Consider the following 26706-nt stretch of genomic DNA (forward strand, 5'->3'; position numbering starts at 1 on the left):
TTATCATCTTCTCTTTCCTAATCACACTTACAAAAACTCCTCAAAACCCAAACCAAAATCCCTACTATTGAGGATGCCCTAACACTCCTCTCGATCCCATACTAAATAAAACCCACATTTTCACGAGTCAGAACTGTGAGATTGTCTGCCCACCTACCCCATCTGCATTCAACCCCACCACTATTATACTATACACTATACTGTTTCTGAAACATGCTTCATTTAAAAAGAGACAAACACATGCTTAATGCATGCGTTCTCAAAAAAATATATGTTTTACTTTCATTCTAGAATGAAAAATAAATAAAACTAATTACTTCAGATAATTTTTGTTGGACTAATTGAAGCATGTAATTACCGGATTAAAAAAAAATGGTTAATAGCACTCTTTAAAATAAGGTTTCAGCTTTTAAGTTGCCATTTTAGAATTTAAAATAATAATAATAATTTGGGATAACATGTGAAGAGAAGAATTGAAGAAAGGGTCATCCAATTCAGTTTTTTTTTTTTTTTCAAATTAAAAGATAAATAAAATTTATGTGCCATTTAAACATTTTATTATTATTATTATTATTATTCTTCCAAAGGCTAAACCCCAACCCTAAGGGCATTATTATTATTATTATTATTATTATTATTATTATTATTATTATTTTTATTATTATTATTATTGGTGGTGGGAGAAGTTCTTTCTTAAAGCAAGGCCATTTGTGATTTTTAAATGAATTTTTGCAGAGAAAAACCTGGTAGTATGGTTTTTTAACGAATAGGAACAATGGTTTTTTGGTGTTTTTTCTCCTTGCTCTTAGCATAAGATTCAAATCCAGACAAGATATTTAAAACACCATGTACTACCCAGGCACTGGAGTAGATACCAATTCAACAAGCAAGACAATTCAATTATCTACTCCTACCAAAACATCTCATGAATTTTAATATACTCCCAAGTTTCAACTACGTGGTAAAGGGCATGGAAGTGATGAGGTAATTGTCAAGCTGTTTGCAAATATAATGTTAGGTGACTAAAAGCCTAGGTGTCATATTTTGTATTTCAATTTTCTTTTTAATTAAATTCAACTTATAACACCAAATCAATAAGACAAGTTCAGCTCACAACCAAAGCCCCCTATTAGTCTTCTTAGTTTGAACTAGTATAATTTATTGTAGTCCTTTGCCAGCTAGGTTGTTGGTTTATGGCATTATGGTCATTTGCCGACCAGGGTTATGGTTGGTTTATGGCATTGTGGTCATTTGCCTACCTGGGTTATGGACAACTGCTGCGAGACCTAAATTGGTTTATCTCATTATGGTCTTTTGCGTTAGAGTTACAAAGTGAGATTTACCCCGTGCACTTCAGAGTAGTAACTGTGATTTTTCTCGTCGCTCAAAAAAAAAATAAAAATCAATAAGATGTTAAACCATTTAAAAGCCTATTAAACTTATTAGCTCTTTATCATCATCATGGGTGATCAAATTAAAAGATGACTTAAAACTTTGCAACTACTGCATTTTGTATTAGAAAAGGTCAAAGCCAGTTGAGACTCATGGCAGATTTACAGAACAGAAACCAGATGTGAAAACAGATTTACAGCGTTGAAACTCAAGTTCCAAACAAGCTTTATATTTTTCTTGGTTTCAGTAGTAAATTGTTTCAGTTTCAAAGAACAAAGTCCCATTCTTGAAAACCCCTTGAGAGCATCATCAGGCACACAGCCGCTTCTTCTAAATCAGAAGCAACAGAAGAAAATGGAGAATTCTCAGTAACTCCGTACCTTATCGCAGATCGTTTCTTCTGAACAGGGCACTGATTCTCCATGTCTGATAAGCTCTCCATTGATTCTTCACGGGAAAGCCTGGATCTTTTGGAGTGAATCTGCATATGTCCATTCAGAGCCCTTATGGTATCAAAAACTTTGCCACATTTCTTGCAGAGATGATGCTCTTCTTCTTCTTCATACCTCCTCTGGTGATCGCTGAGATTCTCCCTCTCCAAACCACGATGATTCGAATAAAAAACCTTCCAAGATTTGTTGGGATTCTCTGTTAGGCCATCATCTTCCCCAAGAACCATGCTCTTGCCCTTTTCTCGAATCTTGGCACTCCTGGATTGCACTGAGTTTTGATCAGCTTTGGTTCTTTGCTTTTTAGCAGCTGCAATCAAGTGTAAATGGCCACGCATGTGGCCTCCCAATGATCTCCCGCTAAGGCAAACCTTGTTGCAGAATTTGCAGATGAACTTCTGCTCTTCAGCTTCTTCTTCTTCTTCTTCTCTGAAGACCATTGAATTGATCCACCCACAAATTTCCCAGTCAAATCGCTAAAGAAAAATGCAAGAATTCAGTGAAATGATTGGTTAAAAACCCAGATTAACGAAACCCCTCTAAGGCTCTAATTGGGTACTACAAAGGTTAATGCAGATCCTTGATGCTGTTTCTACTTTCTATTGCGTCTTGGACTCTTCATTTTCCGTATTGAAAGGAGTCTTGGCTTATCTAAATGAAGAGAGATGATCTTAGCCTAGGGGACTGTTTGGATGTGAAGGAAATATCAAATATGAATCTTGTTGGGGGAATTGACCAGAGGCGATGTACAGTAGGAGGAAAAGGATATGATAAATCCCTTGCATGGAAGCAGAGATTTGCCAAACCCAGTCTTAAAATATACGGAGTATATTTTTTTTGAAACAGTCTTAAAATATATTTTTGGTTAGTAGCCTAACAGTTTTGGTATAACATTATAATAATTACTCCCTATGATTTATGACTCTATTTTATAGAGTTTAATTAAAATCCTCATTATTTTACCTACTAATATTTTCAGGTGATATTTAACCGTCAATTTGACCGGAAAGACCAAAAATAGTAAAAATTAAATAGTTAATGTACTAAATTAACAGTTTTAAAAGTCGTGAATTACAATTAACAAAATTCTAATAGTCGTTGGACCAAAATTGAAATTTACTCGTTACTTTATTATGAGATGCTAAATCATAAATGTAAATTTTTTTTTTTAGATGGCAATATATATCAATATTTAAAGTTGAATATATAAATTCGTCTATTTTTATGTCTTTTTATACTTATTATTTTATTCAGCAGATAATTTTACCAAACACCTTAATTCAATCAAGGGAAAATGGCACTTTTTCCCCCTATGTTATATGCTTATAGCACTTTTTTCCCCTGAGTTATTCATGCATCCACATTTGCCCCCCTCAATTATTATAAAAGTGGCGGTTTTTCCCCCTGATAATATTAAATAGACATTTTTACCCTTAAATACATATTTTATTTATTTCTCTTGTTCAACAAATTATTGTTTATACGTAGGGATGGCCACGGTTCGGTTCGAACTGAACCGAACACTATAGCAATCAAATAAAAAAAAAATCAGTTATGATTCATAACATAACCCAATATTTGGGTTTCCGTTTATTAAAATTGTGAAGTGGAAAAAAATAGATTCTGAACCGTGAACCAGAGGTTCAAATCGGAACAACTACTAGCAATAGCTTAAAATTAGAATTATAATATTTACAAATAGTGTATGTTTTTTTCGCATTTATATTGACTCTCACATATAAGTATATATAATCGCGATTTGGTTTTTATTTTGAATCGTTGTTTCACAATTTCGGATCCAATTTGAACTGTTGGTTCAAACATTATTTTAAAATTTTATTTTTTTATTTTTAAAGTATTCTAAATTCAACAATTAATGTATTTTATTTTTTCAAATTGTGGTTATAATTTGTTGGAGAAGTAAAATAAAGGAAATATTTATTTTAAGGGTAAATATGTCCATTTAATATATCAGGGGGGAAAATTGCCACTTAAATAATATAGGGGGAAAAAGTGCTATAAGTATATAACACAGGGGGAAAAAGTGCCATTTTCCCTTCAATCAATTAGCTTATTAACTACTAGTTTATAACACAAAGAGACTAACCATCTCTTTTGTCAAATCCTTTGAAATTGTAGGTGTTATACACACTGTTGTAAAAATTGGTCTTCTTTTAATGTACAATGTATACATTACTGTGTTTTTTTTATTATTATTACTCGCCCACCTACATGCCCCAGACACCCGACTAGCGCCTAGCACCTTCTACAACATTAGTTATACGACACTGCAATTGGTTTCATTTTAATATAAAATGTTATTTGTGCCATGTTTTTTACACTACTTTTTGTTCTTTACTATTTGATATGTGTAATTATGCTCAACATTAAATACAAAATTTCAGAGTTAAAGGCTAATTACACAGGCTTGCAAGACTGGAGAAGTTGTGCTCATATAGTTTCATCTCACAAGACATACACATCAGGTGTTCAGCTATCTGGGCAGCAAAATTGTGCAACTGCAAGAGAAAGTTCCCTTTTCTAGCATCTACCACTTCAGTTTTTCATGCCGATTGTGGCCATCTTTCAAGACACAAGTTCAGAATCCAATGAGATTGCCATTCTACTGATTCCATTAGCCATGAACTTCATTGTAAAGCTCAGAAGCTAAACAGCTTATTCCAGAGTCCATGCCCAGTGCCTTGAGCCATGGCTCGGCTCAACAGTAAGTTATACCTGGATTGCATACTTGTACGAAAATCACACCGGGCTAAGTTTACCAGCATCATTTTCTGCATCAACTCGAACACTGTGTTGAGCATATAACCATTAATGTGCAATCCAACTATCAGCTTAGCCTTTTAGTTGAGATGGAGCACATGCTTCAATTCACTGGATCCGACTTGACATTCATATACAGTTTACATTATTCCTAGGTTCTCCAACTTGCATCCCTGAAACATCATTAAAGTTCCCTTCCCCTTCCCCTTCCTCGGGTTTCAATTTTTCCCTGTTAATACCGTCGAGATGGTCTTGGTAAGCATCCTCTGAAATGCCATTTTCAGTATCACCAGGAATATCCTTCTCATGAGTTGCCTGATCAAGAACAAAAGTATCTTGACCATCCAAAGATTCAACTGCAAAACCATTATCTTCGTCTATATGTTGAGCTTCAAAACCTGGCCATTCATCATTATCACTGTCAATATTTGTCGGGACAAGTCTATTCTGCTCTGCACGTTGCCGCAGTTTAAAAACATTGAAGTAGTAGCTGACCAGTTCCATCTTGGATCTAGACGGGAATGAAACTGCTAGTGAATGCCAGTAGTTCTTTCCAAAGGAAGCTTTGTTAGAGAAGACTATGTCGTGAAAATTTTTTTCCTCCTCATCGCTCCACCTCTCTGCAACCACCTCTCCCATGTCACAAAATCCCAGTTCCTCGAAATTTTTCAATCCAATATTTTCAATCAGTTTATCCCTTGATTCTTTAACATGTTGCCTTACACATCTAATAGAACCTTTATCGAGGCAGTAACAGCCGCCTTCATTTTCCTTACCTATAAAACGTGTGGAGACAGAGGACTCTACATCAGGAATTGGGGCTAACTGTTCCGAGGAGTAGTTGCTGAGACTCTGTGGGTTCCAGTCAGGGATATCAGCTTGATATTCGGGGCCAACTGGAACCATTTTCCGAATAGGATGTTCAGTAAGAGTTGAACAAAACTCTTGTAGGTCAAGTTCGAAAAAATGTGGAAAAACTGGTTTATGAACTGATTCGTTGGCCTCTTCATATCCTTCAAAAGCATCGCTCTTAACCCACACACAACTAGAATCATTGCTTAAGGTACCAAAGTCGGTTTCTGAATTAACTGCACTTGAGTAGTCATGAAATGCGTTTTTTGCAGTCTCGGCACTGGAAGCACCAAATGCTACAGCAGTCCCGTTTGAAGATTCACCAGCTGCCTCTTTTGCCGCCAGTCTTCCAACTTGACATTGGCCAAAGTCGTCGACAGTTTCACCTTGTTGATGCAGGAAAAGAGGTCAATATAGACATTTATGTTCAATAATGTTCATTTTAGTCGAACTATGTTAGTCCTACAGCACTAGTACTACCTTCAAGCCTGTGTTTGAACAAGCAGACAAATCGGGCTAGAGTCACTCAATTGGACTATAATGCACATGGGCCAAACCACACTAAAAGATTGAATCCAACCAATTAACTAGTCTAACACATGGCCTTATAAACCCATATATTCTCTCTTATTTTTTCGATGGGGGACTCTTAAAAGTAATGAACTACTTAGCAGCTGTTACCTGAAATAAATTTATGAGAACCATTCTCGCAGAGAAAAGTCTCCAGGAAAGGAGATTCCTGCTGTTTTGGATGCTTGGGAGCAATCTCATATGACTCTACATCGTGAAATGGCCTTTTGCAGGCCATTCAGACTCTGCAAGATGAGGCAACCGAGCGGCTTAAATCTTTAGAAAGGAACCAATAACATAATGATAGGAAAATGAAAGGTGCAGTCTAACCTAAATAGAAGGCCAACAAGAATGGTACACAGCAATTTTTTTAAAAAAAAAAATTCATGAGTTAAGACTCCAAGACCAAGAAATGAATAGAAGTCTGCAGTTTTACCTGTCTTAGCTATTATCAGTTTATTTTTTCAAATCAACATTCAGACATGTATTGATAAAAACAAAGCAAACTCTCTATATCCTTGCTAAGAGCCTTAAGAACTGAAGAAGGAAATTTATTCAAACTTAATGTCACCATCTCAAAGACCAACCAGAGACAAAAGCAAATACAAATATAAATACAAAAACAAAAAAACAAAAGTAAAATATAAGACGACCCCGTAGTGGTTTTGTAACGTTTAGTCTTAAACTTTCAAATTCACCACTCATGATCCTTTGACTTTTAAATTGTTATCATCTGTAGTCTAAATTAACCACCCATAGTCCTTCAACTTTCAAAATTTAACCAACCACAGTCCTCCTGAAACTCTAGAAGGACCATAAGTGATTAAAATTTGATAGTTGAAGGACAATAGGAGTCATTAATTTAGACTACGAATGATAACAATTTGAAAGTCGAAAGACTACGAACGGTGAATTTGAAAGTGACTAAATGTGGCAAAACTATATTAACTCAATATAAGACATTCAAACAACAAAAGGCAACAATTATAAGGAAATTTAAAACAAACCCAGTGCAACATTTTTTAGTTAAAAATAGCTCTAATTACCTGAAATCCGAAAGGATGCAGCAAGAGAACTCCCCAATTTGGTTCTGACCTAACCGATCAGAAAAATTCAAATCGATCAACCACGAAAGACTCGGAATGTAAAGAAAACAAGAAATTCAATACCCAAATCAGTAAACCCCTCTATGAACAGATAAAAACAAGCTCACTCGCAAGACTAAATTCGCTGATTTTGAAAACCCTAACCCTAGACTTTCATTCGATTAACAACGAGATATGAAATTAGTATTCACATATAGAACACTAATCGAATTGAACGAAGGAAGAGTTCAATTTGAATTTCGATAACAGTGATCCGGAGGAATCTTGATGGAACTGACAGTGACCGATGGAAACAGGAAAGCGAAAATCGGTGGTCGGAAAAGCAGTAATATATAAAATGTTCGATAATCCGGGGAGAAAGTACGAATTATTGTTCGATTTGAAATTACCGAAAGGGGGATCCATTTGAAATTAATTTCACAGAATGCCACCATGATTCCAAATACGGAAATGTTAAGGAAGATGATGTCGGGTGAAAAACATGCATAGGTAAAATGTCGGTGAGATATGGTTGGGAACGAACGACACGTACATCCTTTTCAGACACGTGGTTCATACTCACTGCAGGTAGCAAACTTTAACTTGGCCAGACAGGAGCACCTGACAGAATATTCCAAATCTATAATTCTTTTGGCATTTATCACCTAGAAAATAAACTTATAAAGCTAGAAAGAAAACATAATAGTAGATATTTAATTTTTAATTAATTTTTTTTAGGGTTATTGATCGAATCAAACTTTTATTTGCAACTTTATATATATGAGATCACATTTTCTAGAGACAGGTATTAGACTTGGTTCTTCACAGACTTGGCCCAACAGTCCTTCTAGCCCTAACAATTCATTCTCCCAATTTTAACTGCGGTACTCAAACTTTTGACTTAACTTTGATATCACTTGACACGATCAAGTCCTTACCATTATGCTAAAAGCTATAGCTTGTAATGAAGGTGTAACTTTTATTCCTACCGCCACATTTTTTAGAGGTATGGTATTGGACTTGGCCCTTTAACCGCCTCCGCCAACATGAAACACTGAACAAGTTCAAATAGTGTTTGAACTTGTCAGCGTTAACTGCCTTTGTCTACATATCTGCTGCATTCTCACTGGTATGAATTTTTTGTAACAAAATCTCATTGGAAGCAATTAACTTCTAACCTTATATAACACCACATTTTCGAGAAGCATAGTGCTAGATTAGTTCTTTACCGATCTCCAACGAACAGTAATTAGTCAGATCTGGAATTCACAGTTATCACCTTCGAATTCATTATTATGGCTACTAAAAGTCTAAAACAAAGACGTACGAACCCACATCCTTTTATTATAATGCGAGAATAAACACAAGTGGTAATAAAAACTCGACTATTATAAATGGATCAAACAGGTAAAATGTAGTAGCATCAATACAGAGTAGGCTTTAACTCAGACAGCAACAAAGACAACATCCTTGGAACTAAAGTATGACAAAAAGAGAATTAAAGAATATATCTAAGCGACGGCAGGCATGTCCTTGAGCCAAGCATCCAACGGCTTACCAATCGAGTAGACGATAAACCCAATCTCCCGCAGCTTCTCCATATTCACAATGTTCCTACCATCAAAAACAAATGCGGGTTTTTCCATGTTGTCGTATATCTTTTTGTAGTCGAGGTTCTTGAATTCATCCCACTCGGTGAGAATGCAGATGGCATGGGCACCTTTGGTTGCCTCGTAGGCGTCCCAGACTACGGAAACTTTTTTCACGGTCGTGGGACTCATTGGCTGGAGATGAAGGGGGTGATCCCAATCGAACTTCTTCATCGAGAGGTCCCTCTGGATCTGATCCTCGTTCACCTGAGGGTCATAAATGCTTAGCAAGGCATTGTCGCCCATCAGCCCCTTGCAAACATCGATTGCAGGGGTCTCACGGGTATCGCCCGTATCCTTCTTGAAAGCAAAACCGAGGATGGCAACTTTCTTGTTTGATACCGTGTTGAACATAGATGCAACGACACGGTTGACAAAGCGGCTTTTCTGGTAATCATTGATCTTGATTACTTGCTTCCAGTATTCAGCCACCTCGGGAAGGCCGTTGCACTCACAAATGTAAACAAGGTTCAGAATGTCCTTTTGGAAGCAAGAACCACCGAAGCCCACACTAGCGTTCAGGAACTTGGGACCAATTCTTGTGTCCTTGCCAACAGCGTATGAAACCTGGGTAACGTCTGCTCCAGTGGCCTCACAGAGAGCTGACATGGCATTAACGGAAGATATTCTTTGTGCCAGGAATGCATTGGCTGCCAGCTTTGATAGCTCGGCAGACCACAAATTGGTGGTTAAGATCCGATCCTCAGGCACCCAGTGGGCGTAGACATCCTTGAGTGCTTTAACTGCCTTATTCCCTTCTGGGGTCTCCCGACCCCCAATGAGGACCCTGTCGGGTTTAAAAAGGTCTTCGATTGCAGTCCCCTCTGCAAGAAATTCAGGGTTCGAGAGGATCTGGAAGTTAATTCCCTTGCTGTTGTGCATCAAAATTTTTTCAATTGCCTCAGCGGTTTTGACAGGGACAGTTGATTTCTCAACAACTATCTTATCAGATTTCGAAACATCAGCAATCATGCGAGCCGCACTCTCCCAATACGTCAAATCTGCAGCTTTGCCAGCTCCAAGACCTCGGGTCTTGGTAGGAGTATTGACAGAAACAAAGACTATATCAGCTTCACGCACATGTTTCTCCACATCCGTGCTGAAGAAGAGGTTCTTGCCTCGGCACTGCTTCACTACATCATCCAGGCCCGGCTCGTAGATAGGGAGCTGGTCACTGTTCCACGCATTGATCCGAGGCACAGAAATATCTACAACCGCCACTTCAATCTTGGGGCACTTAAGTGCTATCACTGCCATAGTGGGTCCTCCCACATACCCAGCACCAATACAGCAAATCTTCACCATTGTTACTCTGCAAATTCACATTTCATACATACATAAATTTGATAAATGACCTCCGGGCCATAGTTCAGTAGTCGAAAGGTTGAATGTGAGTGTAGTGCCCAGCAAATACCCGGGTTTGAATCCTCACTTGGAGAGGAATAAACCTTGGAAAAAACAAGGCAAAGCCCTCAAACCCTGTCTCACTAAGGCACATCCCACAATTTACCTCCTCTCACTGGGCCCTTAGGTTTGGGGTTCAAACTTATTAACTTCACAAATGCATTTACAGATAGAATGAAAATGTCTGAATTCAAGAATTTAGTAAATTTGCAAAAAGGATATAAAGATTAAAGAAATAACTTGCATACTTAAATCAAATATGCTATCATTGCTGTTTATGTATGATTAAGCCATATATACAGTAACCTCCCAGAGATCTAAATTTCTTAATTTGATAGAACTTCATCTCTGAATAAAGAGTAAATGTGAAGCATCATAATCCTAATTCCTAAGGCATCACAATTCTTGATGAGCTCCGACCAGATCTAGCATCATTACACTACGATACAAAATCAACCAAATTGCTCCCTTTTCAAAGCCACAAAGGCCCTAGATCTAACACTCGCCACGCAAGAATGGCAGATCTAGCGAAATTCTAAAGGTTCTCATCACGATCAGGCAACCGACACGGAGATCAGCGAGAAAAATACGAAACAAACAAACACATAATCCAAAACCCACGCTTCGGGTTACGGGAAAACACAGAAAAGATTTGCACTTTGATCAAATAAAGCAAGATAACTCATATCCCACAGTTCACACTTCAAATCGAGATCAATCCCATATTCCCATCACAGAAACGAACATATTATGAGCATATAAAAGGAGTGTTGGAACAAGAAATGAAGGTGAAAACACAGAAAGTACCTATTGGGTCGGTGCTTAGTGGCTCCGAAAATGGAAGAGCGAGGAAGAGAGAAGTATAGAAAATGGTGAAGATGTTTAGGCAACACTAAATCGCAGGGACTCCCTCTCTACATGGAGAGCTACAAGGGCGGGCAGCTCCTTAAATAGTCGTTGTGGATCTAAGATCTGCTGGCCTCATTACTACTAAATCACCAAAAAGGAGCTTTGAAACTTTGCTTGTAAAAAAATCAGAAATTTAGGATTAACTTATTACTTTTGACAAAGCGAGTTAAAATGCACAATGTCTGAAGATACCCAATAAATTTTTGTTAAAAAAAAATGACTTCTGTGGAATAGAAAAAGGATTAGTTTCTACTGACTACATTACAATGTAATATATGTTCATAACAACTTCTTTAACATATTGAAGCACAAAGTGTTATACGGAGTAATAATTTTCTTTATCATTGAAGTGTTAGTGGATTATGAAAATATGATATATGGAATCAAATGAGAACCAAATATTTTATATGAAGAACTTTCTATATAATACCTAATTTTGTATTCGTGAATAAATAATTGTACATTTTGAAAATTCACATTTCTATAATTACTTTTGGATTTTGAATTGTGCATCTTGTAATACCTTATGAAATAACTTTTTAATAATAATAATTGCATTTTTATTATTTTTGTAAATTAAGAGAAAGATATTGTTCTTCAAAAAAAAAAAAAAAATATATTGAAATGTTGTAATTGAATTTTCTTCAGTTCTTTTTTATAGATGAAACATTTTTAAAATGTAGAAACACTCACCCTTAAAGAGTCAAGAGTTCATGTGCATCATAGGCAAATTCAATTTATTTATCTTAAAAACTAGCTTAGCTACTAATTTATACTATTAATTTATATTTATATAATAATATAAATTCAACTAATTTATATTTACATAATAATTTTAAACTTAATATTTTATATTTATTTTACATTTAATTATATTTGTATAATTATTAAAAATGTATGTAAAAATTTACTTTTTATCTTCATTTTAATTATACTACCGGTAAGTGCACAAGTTTCTTTATGAGTTGTGGAGGGGTTTCACAACAAAAACATCTATAATAATTTTTAAAATTAAATTATTATGAAACTTATATCCAAAATATAAAAACTTTTATCTTATGAGGTCATTTTAGAGTCTACCAACTAAATTAAACATCTAATTTACTAAATATTATTTAAAAAAAATAACTAAAACAATAAATTCATATCTTATGAGGTCATTTTAGATTCTACCAACTAAAATTAAACATCTAATTTACTAAATATTATTAATACTACCTACAGTTAACCACTTTGTGTTCAGATGACATGTAGTGACCTCTCCCATGTGGAAAGTCATGAGATCAAGTCTCAATGGAGGCGTTATTGACTCTGGATGGTTCATTAGGTTTACAGGGCTAAATGTTGGTTCCATATTGCCGTTGCCGAAGTTCGAATCTTGCCTACTAAATCATTGAGCTAAGTCTGTGCGAACAATTTGAGTATTTTCTGTTATTAAGTTTGGTTTTCAAGAAATTCTTTGATTCTAAAGTTTGCCCACAGTTTAGGGCAATTTTCTAGAGTTTTTTTTTTTTTTTTTTGTAAAGTACAATAAATGATTTTTATAAAATTATTAAAAAGAAAAAGACAAATATTATGTGTAGACAAGACGTTGAAAAGGAGAAAAGGTGGTGTAGTTTGGAAACTTTAGAAGGTCAAAATGTAATATTAGAAAAACCAGGGGCTCATGCAAAATATAATATCCTGATGTGAGAGGTTAGCAACTCACCTACACACATAAAAATATCTTTTTTCAGTTAATCAATTCAAAGGTTTTGTTGTTCACTTTAAGTACCAAAAACAAAAACAAAAATAGAGACAAAAGTATTCAGACTCCATCAAGAAATACACATTCTTATCACCAACTTCTTATTAGTTGAGTAAAAGAATGAAGTGTATATAATACAAATAAAAAAATACAAAAAATTTGTGTGTGCCCGTCTTACTGATTCTTATCGGTAAGATGAAAGTATTTGTTATTTACAAAGAAAAGTGTAATACTTTTTTCAAAAAGTATTAAACCTTTTTTATAAGTAATAACTAATTTATTTCTGACTAGTATTAGATTTTTTTTTTAGTATAAGTATTACATTTCTATCTTACCCCGACGTGTTTCACAGATCTATAAGAGAGTCACTCATTAAAAAAAAAAGTGATACATTTATCTTAATTTTATATTCTCTTTATTCTAAATTTAGTTTATAAAATTATATCTACCAACACATATTTTAAAATTCCTTTTTCAATCTTTTCAAAACGTTAATAAAATAGTACAAATTCAAATACTTTAATGATAAAAGTATTAAGTATCTTTGTAAAAGCGAAAAAAAAATGAGAAGGTATTTCCACGCGTTTTGAAGGTGATGCAAGATGAGTGTGAATGTGAGGATTGGTATTAGGAGATAATATTTGTACGTGCCGAAACCGGGCAAATTATGCCCTGGAAATGTGTTCACCATTCATGGCTTGGAAACGTGTTCACCATGAATAGTGAACACGGATCTAAACGGTGTCATTTTTACGAAAAAAAATCGCTAATGTGATGTTAACGGTGCGCGTTTGGTCAGATTATGAATTTTCTGTTATGAGATTATGAAGTACTATAAATTCATAATCTCATAACAGAAAATTCATAATCACATAAAAGAAAAATATTTATTAAATTATGAATTTTCTGTTATGAGATTATGAATTTATTGTAAATTTATAATCTCATAACAGAAAATTCATAATTTTATAACTACACATTCATAAATCCATGCAATTATGAATGTGCAGGCATGGATTTATGAATGTGCAGTTATGAAATTATGAATTTTGTTGAAGAAGCTTGCGCGAAGAGGAAATGAAACCGCAAAATGTGAAAATGAAGAAGAAAAGTCGCGTGAAAAAATAAAAATAAAAATAAAATAAAATAAAAAAATATAACGGTGCACTGTTACCGTTAGGACCGTGTTCACCATTCATGGTGAACACGGTTCCATGGCATAACGATCCCCGAAACAGGCGGCGGGAGGGAGCAATGTCCATTTGTCGATGGGCCAATACACCGATGCACAATCAGACATTACAAGAACACAATCATAATTACAAAAATATCACTATATTTTAAGAAATTATTTGACAGTGTATTTGGATAATAGTTTCCTGATGCATAATTAATTATCAACCAATACACAATTCGGCATTACAAAATACACAATAGGTAGTTCGCAGTTCTTATATTACAGGAGTTGTAGTTATCATTTGATTCTGATCATGTGTGTGTGCGCGTGCGGGGCTTGGAGAGCCGAGTTCAACATCTTACCATCGAAATATGGTGCCGATTGCAACACAAGTATAAGGATATAAAATTGCGCATTCGCTACTAATTATAGTTTTTTGGCATATTAGTAAACGCTTGATTATGAAATTGGTATCAGAGCAAGTCGCACGTTCGAATTAAAATCTCACTTAAAACATATTTTGCAGTTGAGACTAGCAAATTTTAGGAGTGGACTAATCTCAGGCGCTCATTAAGGTTAATCAATGGTTGAAAATTTTAATAAAAAAATGTGATCAATTTTATAATTTTTACAAACTTGAAAATTTGTAATATTGAGAACCCTTCTTTTATATGTGTGTGTGTTAACGCAACTTAAAATTCTAAGGAGCAAACTTTCAAGTTCTATTTATGAATGACAACTCACATTTGTGTTATAAGTATTCATATAAATTATATGAATACTTATAACACAAATGTGAGTTGTCATTCATAAATAGAACTTGAAAGTTTGCTCCTTAGAATTTTAAGTTGCGTTAATTCACATTTGACTCATGAAATATGTATAAAATTAGCCTCTCAATTATAGAGTAATTCGATATCATTCCTAATTGTGTATTAGGGTAGTTATGTTGGTTCCTTATTCATTATGTCGCAATAGTCATTAGTTTCACCACTTACACATATGTAGATCACTCATACCATTTAGAACATATATAGTAAATACATGTGTGATGGTTTAACAAAATATATTACCTAAAGTCCTCAAATTGTCATATTAGTGTATAATCATAATTATTATAAGGTACGATGAATGAGGAATGGGAGGAGTCAATGATTTCTTGAAACTAAATAATCAATTATGTATGAATTGATTAGTGGAAATTAAAGGAATATATGAAGCTTCAAATCAAAGAATGGGGGTCATCAATCACAAGTTTGAGTGACATCCAAGTTACTGCATGCGCCCTAATTATTCCACCTCAACCATTATATTTGACTTGGTGAAGTACTTTGTTGTTTGCACCAACCAACAGACTGGCAGCCAGCATTTTGATTTTTTAATGGAAAATGATATTGAATTTGCAGGGAGCTCGACACATGTCTTGATTTTATGAAAGAAAAAAAAAAACAGAAAAAAAAAAGAAGAAGAAAGAAGAAGGAATACAAATTGTGATCTATTTTTTTTTATGAATCAAAATGGAGTTTTATTACATGTATTTTCAGTCGCTACCTTTTAACTTTTATTTTCTATGTGGCAACCATTTGATAAGTTATATTCATTATGTGGGTCCCCATCAAAAGTTTAAGTGAAGGAGTAGAGTGATAGTAGAATTAAGGAGTTCAAGTAGCATTTTTCATCAAAATGTGCATGTAACATGAAATAGAAGATATAGTAAAAAGTGAGAGTACATATTGATGGTTTTGTCGGGACCGGATCCATCATAAATCGGGTATGAAAGTACAGAACGGGTAGAAAAATAGTAGTATTATTGTTCGAGGCGCTGTGACAAAAAAAAAAAAAAAGTAAGTACAAAGCCCGAGATACTGGCCCAAATAATGGACTAGAAATAATAATGTTGTTGCTAGGTATCAAACCATGGTGTTTCGGTTGAAGGCTATGACCACAAACCACTGGACTAGGGGGATTGAGTGAACCAATGGATGATTTTTAAGTGGAGGCAATGGTGCTTTATATATTATTGAAGACCTTCTGAATGGTTGACAAATGCACGGCATCAGTTTGCCTTCAATATTTGGCCATACACGTGTCCCCTCACTACCTGGATGTCAACGATCTCCATAGGGATAAATAGAGCATTATACATTCTTATACGTGATATCTTGAGTGGTTGGTGCTTAGGTTGTTATATTGGAAGTCGCAGGTTCGATACCCCTTGGTATCACCTCATTGCGTTAAGACTTTCCGTCCCCATAAATCGGCTGGGCGCTGGTACCCGTTGGCGAGCTGCTATCGATGATCCTTGTGGATACTAACACAATGTAATTTTTGCCCAGTTCTAGGAATGACAAAGTGAAGAAATTCAACCAAACTCAAGTAAACAACGGGAGTAACTATAACTCTCTTAAGGTAGCCAAATGCCTTGTCATCTAATTAGTGACGTGCATGAATAGGTTAATGAGATTCTCACTATCCCTATCTACTATCAAGCAAAACCACAACTAATGGAACATGTTTAATAGAATCAACGAGTAAATAAGACCCCGTTGAGCTTAACTCTAGTTCATTATTTTACTTATTCCATGAATAAGAGGTGGGACATTGCTCTTCTTTTTGGAACCAAGGCTCACTCGCGGACCGATCTAAGCGGAAGACATTGCTAGGTAGGGAGTTTAGTTGGGGCGGCACATTTGTTATAAGATAATATAAATGTCCTAAGATGAGCTCAACGAGAATAAAAATATCATGTGGACCAAAAGGGTAAATGCTCATTTGATTCTAATTTCCAATATGAATACAAATCCTAAAAGCGTGGCCTAATGATCATGTAGACTTTTAGAATTCGAAGCTAGAGGTGCCAGAAAAGTTACCACATTGATAACTAGCTTGTGGTAACCAAGTGTTCATAGTGACATTTTTTTTTATCCTTCGATGTGGGCTCTTCCTATCATTGTGAAACATAATTCACCAAGTGTTGGATTTTTCACCCACCAATAGAAAACGTGAGTTGGTTTTAGACCGTAGTAAGACATGTTAGTTTTGCCCTACTGGTGATGGTGTCACAATAGTAATTCAATATATTATCAGAGGAACCATTGATTTACACAATTGGTCATCATGTTTGGTTGAAAAGCAAGTGGCACGAAGCTAGTGTACATTCCAACTTAATATTGAATACTTTATTTGGATAGATAATTTTAATATGGCATATCTTTTACTATTAAAAATAAGAAAAGTGGTCAAATAGGCCCTCCAACTTTACACGAGAAGATAATTAGGTCATTGAACTTTTGAAAGTTGCAAATTAAGCTCATGAACATGTTATTTTTCATGCATTGAAGCCCCAAAATCAGTTAATGATATGTAATAACATGTCAATCGGGTTCTGGCGAGACTCTGGCGACCGGTAAGGGCACTAGTTGCCTTTGAAAAAGGCGACCAATCCTTTCGTTGAAGAAAGCAACCAGTGGTCACTAACTCCATTGAGAAGGCGACCATTTGGGTTGCCTTATGCAAGAGTGGTCGCCTTCTCTTTTGAGAAGGCGATTAAACTGGTTACCTTCTTCTTCGATAAGAAGAAGGCGACTTCCGGTCGATCAACAATAGTCTTTTTGAGATGGTCAACGGTAGCCAGAGACAGCCTACAACGGCATGCATATCGGTAACGTGTTGGTTACCAATATATTAGACTATATTTGACCAATTGTAATAAGTTAGAATGTTTAATTGCAACTTTCAAAAATTCAAGTGTCTAATTGCCTTCTCGTGTAAAATTGAATAATATATTTGACCCCTTTCCCTTTAAAATATAACATATGCATTTTAAATTTTTTTTGTTATCAGTTTGATTTACTAAACACTTAATTAATTTTGTAAAAAAAATTATAAAAATAGAAGTATTACTGACCTAACCAATGAAAAAAAGACATGCATTTAAAAACCTTCCTTTACCCTAACAAAAGAAGATAGAGGCTAAAATTATCTTTCAATTATTGAATTTTGTTATGACATATTTAGTTGAGTTAATACCCAAAATGGTCCCTCGACTATGCCATAATTACCAATTTGGTCCTCAACTATCATTCTTACCCAATTAAGTCCTCAACTATGTAACTTTTACTCAATTAAGTCCTCAACTATACAACTCTTACCCAATTTAGTCCTCAACTATACAATTCTTACCCAATTTAGTCCTCAACTATACAATTCTTACCCAATTTAGTCCTCTGTATTAATTTGATTGTTTGTTGACTGTCAAAAGTCGGGATAAAATTATAATTTTACAAGATTTCTCCTTCCTCTCCATTTAGCAGCGCCAAACCATGCAGCAATACACTCCGATCAGATTTCGATCGTCAAAAAATCGTTGGAAATCAAATTCATGGGCTATCCGATGCATAACCACTACTTCGATACTGACAGGTTTAGAACCCAACCAGAGCTTATTGCTACATGGTTTGGCGCTGCTAAATGAGGAGGAAGGAGAAAACTTGTAAAATTACAACTTTATTTTCACTTTTGACAGTCAACAAACAGTCAAATTGACAAAGGACTAAATTGGGTAAAAATTGTATAGTTGAGGACTTAATTGGGTAAGAATGATAGTCGAGAACCAAATTGGTAATTACGACATAGTCGAGGGACTATTTTGGGTATTAACTCTATTTAGTTTTAGTCTTGACTTTAAAAGTAAATTACTTGGTTTTTTTTTTTTTTTTTTTTTTGACTGATCAATACAAATTAGATTGCAAAAATAGTAAACGGTATTTTCCTTGTACATGAGTACATCTATTGAGAAAATAGGATGCAGATAACGGTAATGCATTCTCCAAATCTCCCTACTTAATCAGAAATTTTAACGGTCCAAACTTGCAAAACTATTTAAAAGAAGAATTCGACGCTCCATTTCCAAAACAAAGCCAACAAAACTAGCCGTTAAATGACCAGAGCGTCAAAACTCAAAAGCTCGCTCCCCCTTTCCCTTCTAATCGGCGTGATCCGATGAATCCTAAACCCTAATCAATCAATTATCAACAGCGCAATCACATATCTCTGCCCTCATTTTACTCTACTACACCTGCTGCAATCTTGCTTGGATCAAATATTCCGGTGAATTAAATGGAAACCAACGGCAAGTCCACCGGAGTTCAAACCCATAAGTCAAAAACTTCGGAAAATTCTAACCCGAATATCGATAGTGAAAGTTTAAAGGTCGCAAAATCGCCTTCCATCTCAAAATCGGCTTCGAAAACTCAAAAACCGGCTTCGAAAAACCAGAGTCCTAACCCCACTGCCACCGTGGCTTCGCCTTCACCGCAGAAGAAGATTAGACAGAGGAAGTTCGTGGTGGCTAAGCGGAACTTGAAGAAGGAGAATGCAGAACCCTTGAAAACGACATCAGTGGCTTGTAAGTGCAACAAGAGTGGTGGGCAGAAGTGTTTGTGTGTTGCTTACGAGACTCTCAGGGCTTCTCAGGAAGGGTTTTTCAGGAATGGAAATGAAGTTGATGATGAAGAAGGAATCCGGGAGGAATTGAAGGCATTCTACGAAGCTGAGCTTAGGAGTGAACAAGAGAAGGAGAATAATGAAAAAGTTGTGATTCGAGACCTCGAGAGTGCTGATGGTGGTTGTGGGGGAAAGGATAAATCTGATGATTCTTCTCCGATCATAGATTTGGATAAAAGAGAATCGGATGAGCATAAGGTGTTTGTTGAAATGGGAGTGTCAACGATCAAGAGAAGGAGAGACAGGCTGTTGGAAGAGGCAAGAGAAAGTGTACCTGATGCTGGTTCCGGAAGAGTGATGCACTTGGTGAAGGCGTTCGAGAAGCTTCTTTCAATTCCGAAGTCAAAAAATACAGTGGAAAAAGATGACAAGGAAGTAGAAGATACCAAGAATGGGTTGAAATGGGCACTGCCGGGATTACCCCCTCCAAATGTTTCAGAAACACAGGTCTCTTCATCTTCATTTTGCCCATCTGATTTTTACCTCACCTCAGAGAGTTTAGGCTTGGTTTCACGCAGGGCTTCTTCACTCGGCAGCCAAGGAAGGTTAGTGTACAGATATTTAGTTGATAATATATATGTAGATTCTCATAGCTTTAGTTCTAACAGAATTTGTTCCTTTGTCTTTTTCAACTTTTAGTATTTCAAGCCGGAATTCAGCTGGAGGAAGAAAGAGCAGGCGCAAAGTAAGAAGTTTGTGAACTTCATTTCAACTATGGAGGGGTTTAGCTGTTCATTTGAGTAATTTGAAATGTGTTTTAAATTGTGCAGAGTGCTGAATCAGCAGGGACTTGTGGTAGAAGACAGTGGAAGAGAGGGCAACCCAAAGCAACCTCTCAAAAACCCTTCAAACTCAGAACTGAGGTTTGTATTACTCAATATTGTCTGAGCTTTGAAGCTGTAGTGTGCTTTAGTTGTATCCCTCATTTCTTATATTTGTGACTAAGAGCATATGGATACATACTTCACAGTACTAAATGGATCATAATATCGTATGACAAGACTTTAGAATTACAATTGCTGAAAATTTGAAACTCGAAAGTACTTCAAATTCCCCCCCAGAGAGTGCTCCTGTTATAAAATCCCTTTGAATTTCTATTCATATCATTAGTACTCTGCTATTATCAATATGAGTTTGAAATTCTGAATGGCTCTGAGTATTCCTGGTGCTTCTTTGCTCATCATTAAGTCACTTTAAAGTTTGTCACTTGACTTTTATACAGCAAAGGGGAAAGTGTAAGGAAGAAGAATTCTTCAAGAAAGTAAAAGAAATGATGGAAGAACAGGAGAGGCTGCGGATACCAATGGCACAAGGTCTTCCATGGACCACAGATGAGCCAGAGGTATGCTCAAACTTTAGTTGGGGATGTTTTGCCCAAAGTACTATTATGTGAAAAAAAGACTAATTTGATTCTGCAAAAACTATTGTTGATATTAAATCATTTTTAGGTGCTCAAAGATACTTTATTAACATGTAATTAACCTTATTTTTAATTTAAAGAACACTAATTTTTGGGAATTGAGTTTTTCTATTGTGCTGTCAAATATGTCCTTTCCCTGCCTCTCTGCAATATAATGATTTGGGTGTCTTGGTATGTTGGGATTCCTATTAGGGAAGGACCTGCTTTATCTCTAGTTAGTGCACAAATATGTAATGAACCATCATGGTTTCTTTTGTTTTTCAGCGTTTGGTAAAGCCCCCGGTGAAAGAGAGCACAAGGCCTGCAGATCTGGTGTTGCACAGTGATATCAGGGCTGTTGAGAGAGCTGAATTTGACCATCAGGTATAATTTGTTCCTTCCTAGTCAAATTTTGGTTATTCGTTTATCCAAAGAATATTCTTTCCTGCAAAAAGGCTATTTCATGTATATGTGATAGATATTTATGATAATAGATTGTAGATGGCTTTTACGGACACAAAAGCAAATGTTTACAGATAATAATCATTTTCTTCTCAGTTGCATCTGTGGAAACTCTTTTGATACTTAATCTTCTTGCGTGACATATTAGGTGGCAGAGAAATGGAACTTCATTGAGCAGTACAAAATGGAAAGAGAGAGACTACAGAAGGTAAATCATTAGGAAGTCTTCACTTTGGTTAAGATGATGAATAATTCATCTCTTTATCTCTTATAGTGTTTTATATTTCCTTTTATCTCATAGTTGGCTGAGGAAGAAGAAATTAGAAGGCTGAGAAAGGAGCTTGTTCCAAAGGCTCAACCAATGCCCTACTTCGACAGGCCCTTCATTCCTAGAAGGTGGGCTTATTCGTGGTCGCTACACAGTTAAAACTGCTTGCTAATACCAGATGTGATTCTGACTCAAACTTTTGTTGTTTTTAGGTCTGAAAAGCTCCCCACAGTACCAAAAGAACCCAAATTTAATATTCCTCAGCACAAAAAGATCAAAAGTTGCATGTCTTGGAATGATATGTATGTACAGCAGGAGTGAAAGATGTAAGAAGTGATGGCAATGTGAAAGAACCTTTGGGTGGTTTGTTTGTTTGTCATCAGTCATCATTCATCAACATTCTTTTAATTGTGTATATGATCGGAACAATAAAGCTCTTGGATTGCACCAAGTCACAATTTTGGAGAAAAGGGACCTCACTTCGGCACAAAGGTGTGCCCCACCCCATTTATGATGAATATATTCAATCCATCCATTCTCGCTAAAAGTTTACACAATTTGTACCAAATTAAAGCAGGCTTCGGTGTTTATATGACTGATCTCCAGTGATAGAGATTCAATTACTTGTCTTGGGTCTTGCTAGAAGGGTGAAGTTTGATGAGATATTTAGAAAAAGGAGGTGATATTTCAAACATTTTTAATTAAACTTGGTAAGTTGATAGTCCAACAACTAAAGTGGAAATGTTATTGTAATTGTCAAGTGTTTTTTTTTAGTTGTAAAATTTAACTATCACAAAAGTTTCAAATTATTCTTTTCAAGATTTCAAAGTAAATTTTTAGGGGTGGCTTCCAAATGATTTCTAAATCCTAACTCTCAAAGTACTCCTAAAATTTCTTCAAAGTCTTTGGTTTTAAAAATGATGTCTGTACTAAACTTTAAAATCAATATATGTTGGTTGAACTCTTTCATAACTTCCATCTTTTTAGATTTTGAAAATGGTTTACCACCTTCATTAGCATCATCATTCTTACTTTCTCCATAATTTTGAATAGACATAGTAGCCATCATTAACTATTCGACCATTCCATATCATGAGCTTGACTAGACAATCCTTCAAAAGTTTTAAGTTTAGACAATCCTTCAAAAGTTTTAAGCTTGGTCCCTTGAAGAAAATATAAGAGAGCTCCTAATGAATGTCTTAAATACACATATTAATGACAATTGCTCAATGATCCGGGTAGAAATCAAACAAAGAATTTTATTTTTATCGTTCACTAGAATGACGTTTATGTATGATCTTGAAAATAATCTAGAAACAAGGATAGGAAAATCGGCGGGAGCTAAGCAATAATTAGAAGTTTGGGGATAGCAATCAACACAAATAAATTCTTGAAGTAATGAAGGATTTGGGATAAGGTAACACACTATCCAAATGCCATGACTAAAAATTAAGGGGAGATAAATTCAATGTATGCAAGACTGAATTGAATGGGGATTGGCCCACTCTCGTGATGTTCAATTCCTTCAACAAAAACCAAACAATCTAGTCCCTAAAATTCTCTATGTTCATAGAGGAATAGATGTATTGTGAGATGGGGCTTTAGGAATGTCAACCCAATTGAATCCCTACAAAATTAGTGTTAATGATGTGTGCACCATACATTAACACAAGAATACAAAGGATATATCCCATAGCATTTGAAACCCTAAATTGAGTTTTACCCCTTTTATGCAATAAAAATCAAATAAGCATTAGAATACCAAGTCCTGAATAAGACAACTCACTCATCATATCAGTCAATAAAGCAATAACATTAAAGTAAAGCATTATAAATCAACACTAGGAAACAAAGCAATAGACACTTATCTTCAAAAATAGAATGAATCCATAATCCCTTTTGGAGTCAAATATGCGAAATAAGAGAATTTATCCTTTTGGAAGAAGGGAAAAATAATTTATTGACCTAAAGTGCGAAAACTTCACTCTATTCTCTCTATCCTACGCTATTGTTCACTATCTCTCTAGTCTCTGATCTCCATTTTAGATCTTAAAATGACAGAATAAGCCGCGCATCAGGGCACAACTCACTGACATCGACAACGACGTGCCGAAGCTCGTCCATGGAGATGGTCACGTCACTAGCGTGGCGACGCCCGTGACTGGAGCCGGTCCTCCTCACAGGCGTGTTGACGCCCACGACTGTTGCTGAAATCGCGTCACGACCTTGTTGTGCTCATTCCTGCGCTTTCTCTCCACAGTCTACCTTAAAGTGATCTTATGCTTCCTTTCCATGAACTTTTTAGCTCTAAAATGGTCAACTTTGCTTCAAATTGCTTCCTCTTTCGTTTTATCGTGCAATTAAGAGAATCTATACATAAATACAGAATAGTTAGTCTAATTTTCCAATTAAACACATCATTCTATGCACAAAATAAGCAACAACATGGGGTAAAAAATATGTGTGATCAATCACTCATTATAGGCAAAAATAGGCTAACACTTCCACTTGTGAATGGTGTTGAAAAAATTGGTTTAAATTGTATTTAAAGTTGTCATTTTGTGCTATAATTTTCAATGGGTTCACTTCAGGTTTAGGTCAGGTCAAAGTGGATTTGAGTTTTCATGAGTGAGATGTTTAATTTGATATATTATATGTACAAAATGAATAATTGATGAGCGAGAAATTGATTCTCAAAATAAAGAGTTAATTTATTAGAGGAGGTCCTTTGTCTTTGGTGACAATTTCAAATTTAGTCCCAGAGTATCGTTTTTGTCACTTAACATCACAGAGACACAGACTATCATATTTGGGATACTTTTGATCATTCCAATGACTTTTCTAGTGAAACTATATTTTAGATAAGGACATTTTTGTCTCTTTAGTTATTATTAGAGTAAATACCTAAAATGGTCCCTCGACTATAGCTAAATTCACAAATTGGTCCTTGACTTTCAATTTCAACCAATTAAGTCCTTAACTTTGCAATTTTGACACGATTTGGTCATCCATCTATTTGACCATTTGTTGACCGTGATCGACGATCTCCAAGAAGAACCTTCAGCTCTCGTCGGAGCACATGGAGGCCTCTAGGATGACGTTGCACCGGTTCGGAAACACGTCGTCGTCTTCGCCCTGGTACGAACTCAACTACATTGAATCCAAAGGGAGGATGAAGAAAGGCGACCGGATTTGGTAGATTTCATTTTGCAGTGGATTCAAATGTAACAGTGCGGTCTGAAAATGCAACCGGAACCTTAAAAACCCGACGATGGACCATGAAATTACATATATATCCTCAAAAATCACAGTTAACAAACGGTCAAATAGACAGAGGACCAAATTGTGTTAAAATTACAAAGTTAAGGACTTTATTGGTTGAAATTGAAAGTCGATGACCAATTTGTGAATTTAACTATAGTCGAGGGACCATTTTGGGTATTTACTCTTATTATTATTATTTTATATTTTCATGTTTTATATTATGGTTTTTGCTTTTTATTTTATTTTTTGGGTTTTTCTCTTCCCCTTCATGCTTCAGCCGTCAATTAACTTCCATCTCCTTCAGTCGGAATCTGCGGGTGGATTGAGGGGCCTCATCAAAGAGGTGATGGATCTCTGGCAGTTGTCCGTTGAATGTGAAGAAGCCATGGTTGTAAATGACAACGATTATGGGAAGAAGAATATAATCACATGCAGTACTATATATTACATGAAATAAATTATTTGAAATAGTTTCCATGCATCTAATTCGGTAATTCCATATTTGTTTCTTTCTCTTTGTTATTGATAGTACATATAATGATATAAGAACAAGCAAATATGGGAGCAAGTCAAACTATAACGATTAATAGAGTTAATGATTGAAGCTTTGAAAGATGGGTGGTGGTTTCAATACCAAATGAACAACAAAGATCTTCCTCTTTTCCGCTTTGCAGTACGATGAATGATGATTGTTGTCTGAAGATAACGGTTAATCTACAAAATGAAGGTAGTTAATCCACGGCTGAAGGCGAAGAGATGAATCGCGAAATTAAAAACCAAAAATCAAAACATAATGGCATTGTTTAAAATAGGGTTTCATCGGAAAAGTCATCGGAATGATCAAAAATGTCTAAAATATGATAGATTGCGATGTTAAATGGCAAAATGATACTCTTGAACTAAAGTTGGAATCACCACTAAAAACAAGGGACCTCCAATTAAATTAACTCCAAAATAAACCTATTTGTGTTGGGAAGGCTTGTAAATAGCCGTTATTCGACTTTGAAAAATAAATGTGGGTTTGCACTAGTATATATTAGGGGTGTAAACGAGCCGAGCCGAGCCCGAGCATGGGTAGGCTCATGCTCGTGCTCGTTAATGATAGCAAGCTCGAGCTCATTCGAGCTTGTGAACTGATGCTCGAGCTCGAGCTCGGCAATTGTCGAGCTGCTCGAGCTCGAACTTGAGCTCGAGTTCAGGCTCGAATTCGAGCTCGAGTTTAGGCTCGAATTTGAGCTCAATTTTGATCTGGAATTTGACCTGTTTGATTTAAAATTTAAACTACTTTGTTTTATGACTTTTATCCATACATAATTATTAAAGTATTTTAATTTCTCTCCGCTAATTATTATTTTTATATACTAATTATAATATAATTATATTATATATTATATATTATATAATATATTATGATGCTCGTCGAGCGGCTCGTCGAGCCGCGAGCTTACAATACCTAAGCTCGGCTCGTGCTCGTTTAATCCACGAGCTGCTCGAGTTCGAGCCGAGCTCAATTTTGACCGAGTTCGAGCTGAGCGTTGACCGAACTGCTCATGAGCGACTCGCGAGCGGCTCGGCTCATTTACACCCCTAGTATATATATAGTTCATCTCTGATTGGAGAGGAAGTGCGGGGTCGACGGATGGAGCTGGGAAGGGGTGGGGTTGGATTTTTTATTTTCTTAAAATTTTTAATACTTAAAATAAATAAATAAAACAATTTATTATGCTATTTTTATCCCTATAATACTCTCTCATTTTCAAAAGTAGATCTTACTTTCACATCATCAAATTTAC

The 26706-nt window shown here is 35.6% G+C and overlaps 4 protein-coding genes across 4 annotated transcripts; 1 reads left to right on the forward strand and 3 right to left on the reverse strand.

The window, feature by feature from the left end:
• Nucleotides 1-1605: 1605 nt before the first annotated feature.
• Nucleotides 1606-2389, reverse strand: LOC109153666 (zinc finger protein ZAT4-like). Its single transcript, XM_019301536.1, has one exon. The coding sequence runs from the start codon at nt 2279-2281 to the stop codon at nt 1658-1660; it is 624 nt and encodes a 207-aa protein (XP_019157081.1). The 5' UTR covers nt 2282-2389; the 3' UTR covers nt 1606-1657.
• Nucleotides 2390-4208: 1819 nt separating this feature from the next.
• Nucleotides 4209-7679, reverse strand: LOC109153665. Its single transcript, XM_019301535.1, has 4 exons — nt 7091-7679; nt 6156-6289; nt 4736-5860; nt 4209-4655 (listed from the first exon to the last, which is right to left on the reverse strand). The coding sequence occupies exons 2-3, from the start codon at nt 6280-6282 to the stop codon at nt 4752-4754; spliced, it is 1236 nt and encodes a 411-aa protein (XP_019157080.1). The 5' UTR covers nt 6283-6289; nt 7091-7679; the 3' UTR covers nt 4209-4655; nt 4736-4751.
• A 777-nt stretch (nt 7680-8456) lies between these two features.
• Nucleotides 8457-11181, reverse strand: LOC109153664 (UDP-glucose 6-dehydrogenase 2). Its single transcript, XM_019301534.1, has 2 exons — nt 10990-11181; nt 8457-10090 (listed from the first exon to the last, which is right to left on the reverse strand). The coding sequence occupies exon 2, from the start codon at nt 10081-10083 to the stop codon at nt 8641-8643; it is 1443 nt and encodes a 480-aa protein (XP_019157079.1). The 5' UTR covers nt 10084-10090; nt 10990-11181; the 3' UTR covers nt 8457-8640.
• A 7676-nt stretch (nt 11182-18857) lies between these two features.
• Nucleotides 18858-22239, forward strand: LOC109153663. Its single transcript, XM_019301533.1, has 8 exons — nt 18858-20065; nt 20160-20205; nt 20291-20383; nt 20743-20862; nt 21205-21303; nt 21530-21589; nt 21683-21777; nt 21862-22239. The coding sequence occupies exons 1-8, from the start codon at nt 19134-19136 to the stop codon at nt 21968-21970; spliced, it is 1554 nt and encodes a 517-aa protein (XP_019157078.1). The 5' UTR covers nt 18858-19133; the 3' UTR covers nt 21971-22239.
• The last annotated feature ends 4467 nt before the right edge of the window (nt 22240-26706 follow it).

The sequence above is a fragment of the Ipomoea nil genome, unplaced genomic scaffold (assembly GCF_001879475.1).
Source record: "Ipomoea nil cultivar Tokyo-kokei standard unplaced genomic scaffold, Asagao_1.1 scaffold2516, whole genome shotgun sequence".
Taxonomy (NCBI): Eukaryota; Viridiplantae; Streptophyta; class Magnoliopsida; order Solanales; family Convolvulaceae; genus Ipomoea; species Ipomoea nil.

Coding starts and splice junctions, on each gene's coding strand:
- LOC109153664 (XM_019301534.1), bottom strand. CDS start 10,083: ATGGTGAAGATTTGCTGTATTGGTGCTGGGTATGTGGGAGGACCCACT.
- LOC109153663 (XM_019301533.1), top strand. CDS start 19,134: ATGGAAACCAACGGCAAGTCCACCGGAGTTCAAACCCATAAGTCAAAA. Junction 20,066..20,159: donor TCACTCGGCAGCCAAGGAAG/GTTAGTGTACAG, acceptor TTCAACTTTTAG/TATTTCAAGCCGGAATTCAG. Junction 21,778..21,861: donor AGGCCCTTCATTCCTAGAAG/GTGGGCTTATTC, acceptor TGTTGTTTTTAG/GTCTGAAAAGCTCCCCACAG.
- LOC109153665 (XM_019301535.1), bottom strand. CDS start 6,282: ATGGCCTGCAAAAGGCCATTTCACGATGTAGAGTCATATGAGATTGCT. Junction 5,861..6,155: donor TTCTCATAAATTTATTTCAG/GTAACAGCTGCT, acceptor TGCATCAACAAG/GTGAAACTGTCGACGACTTT.
- LOC109153666 (XM_019301536.1), bottom strand. CDS start 2,281: ATGGTCTTCAGAGAAGAAGAAGAAGAAGAAGCTGAAGAGCAGAAGTTC.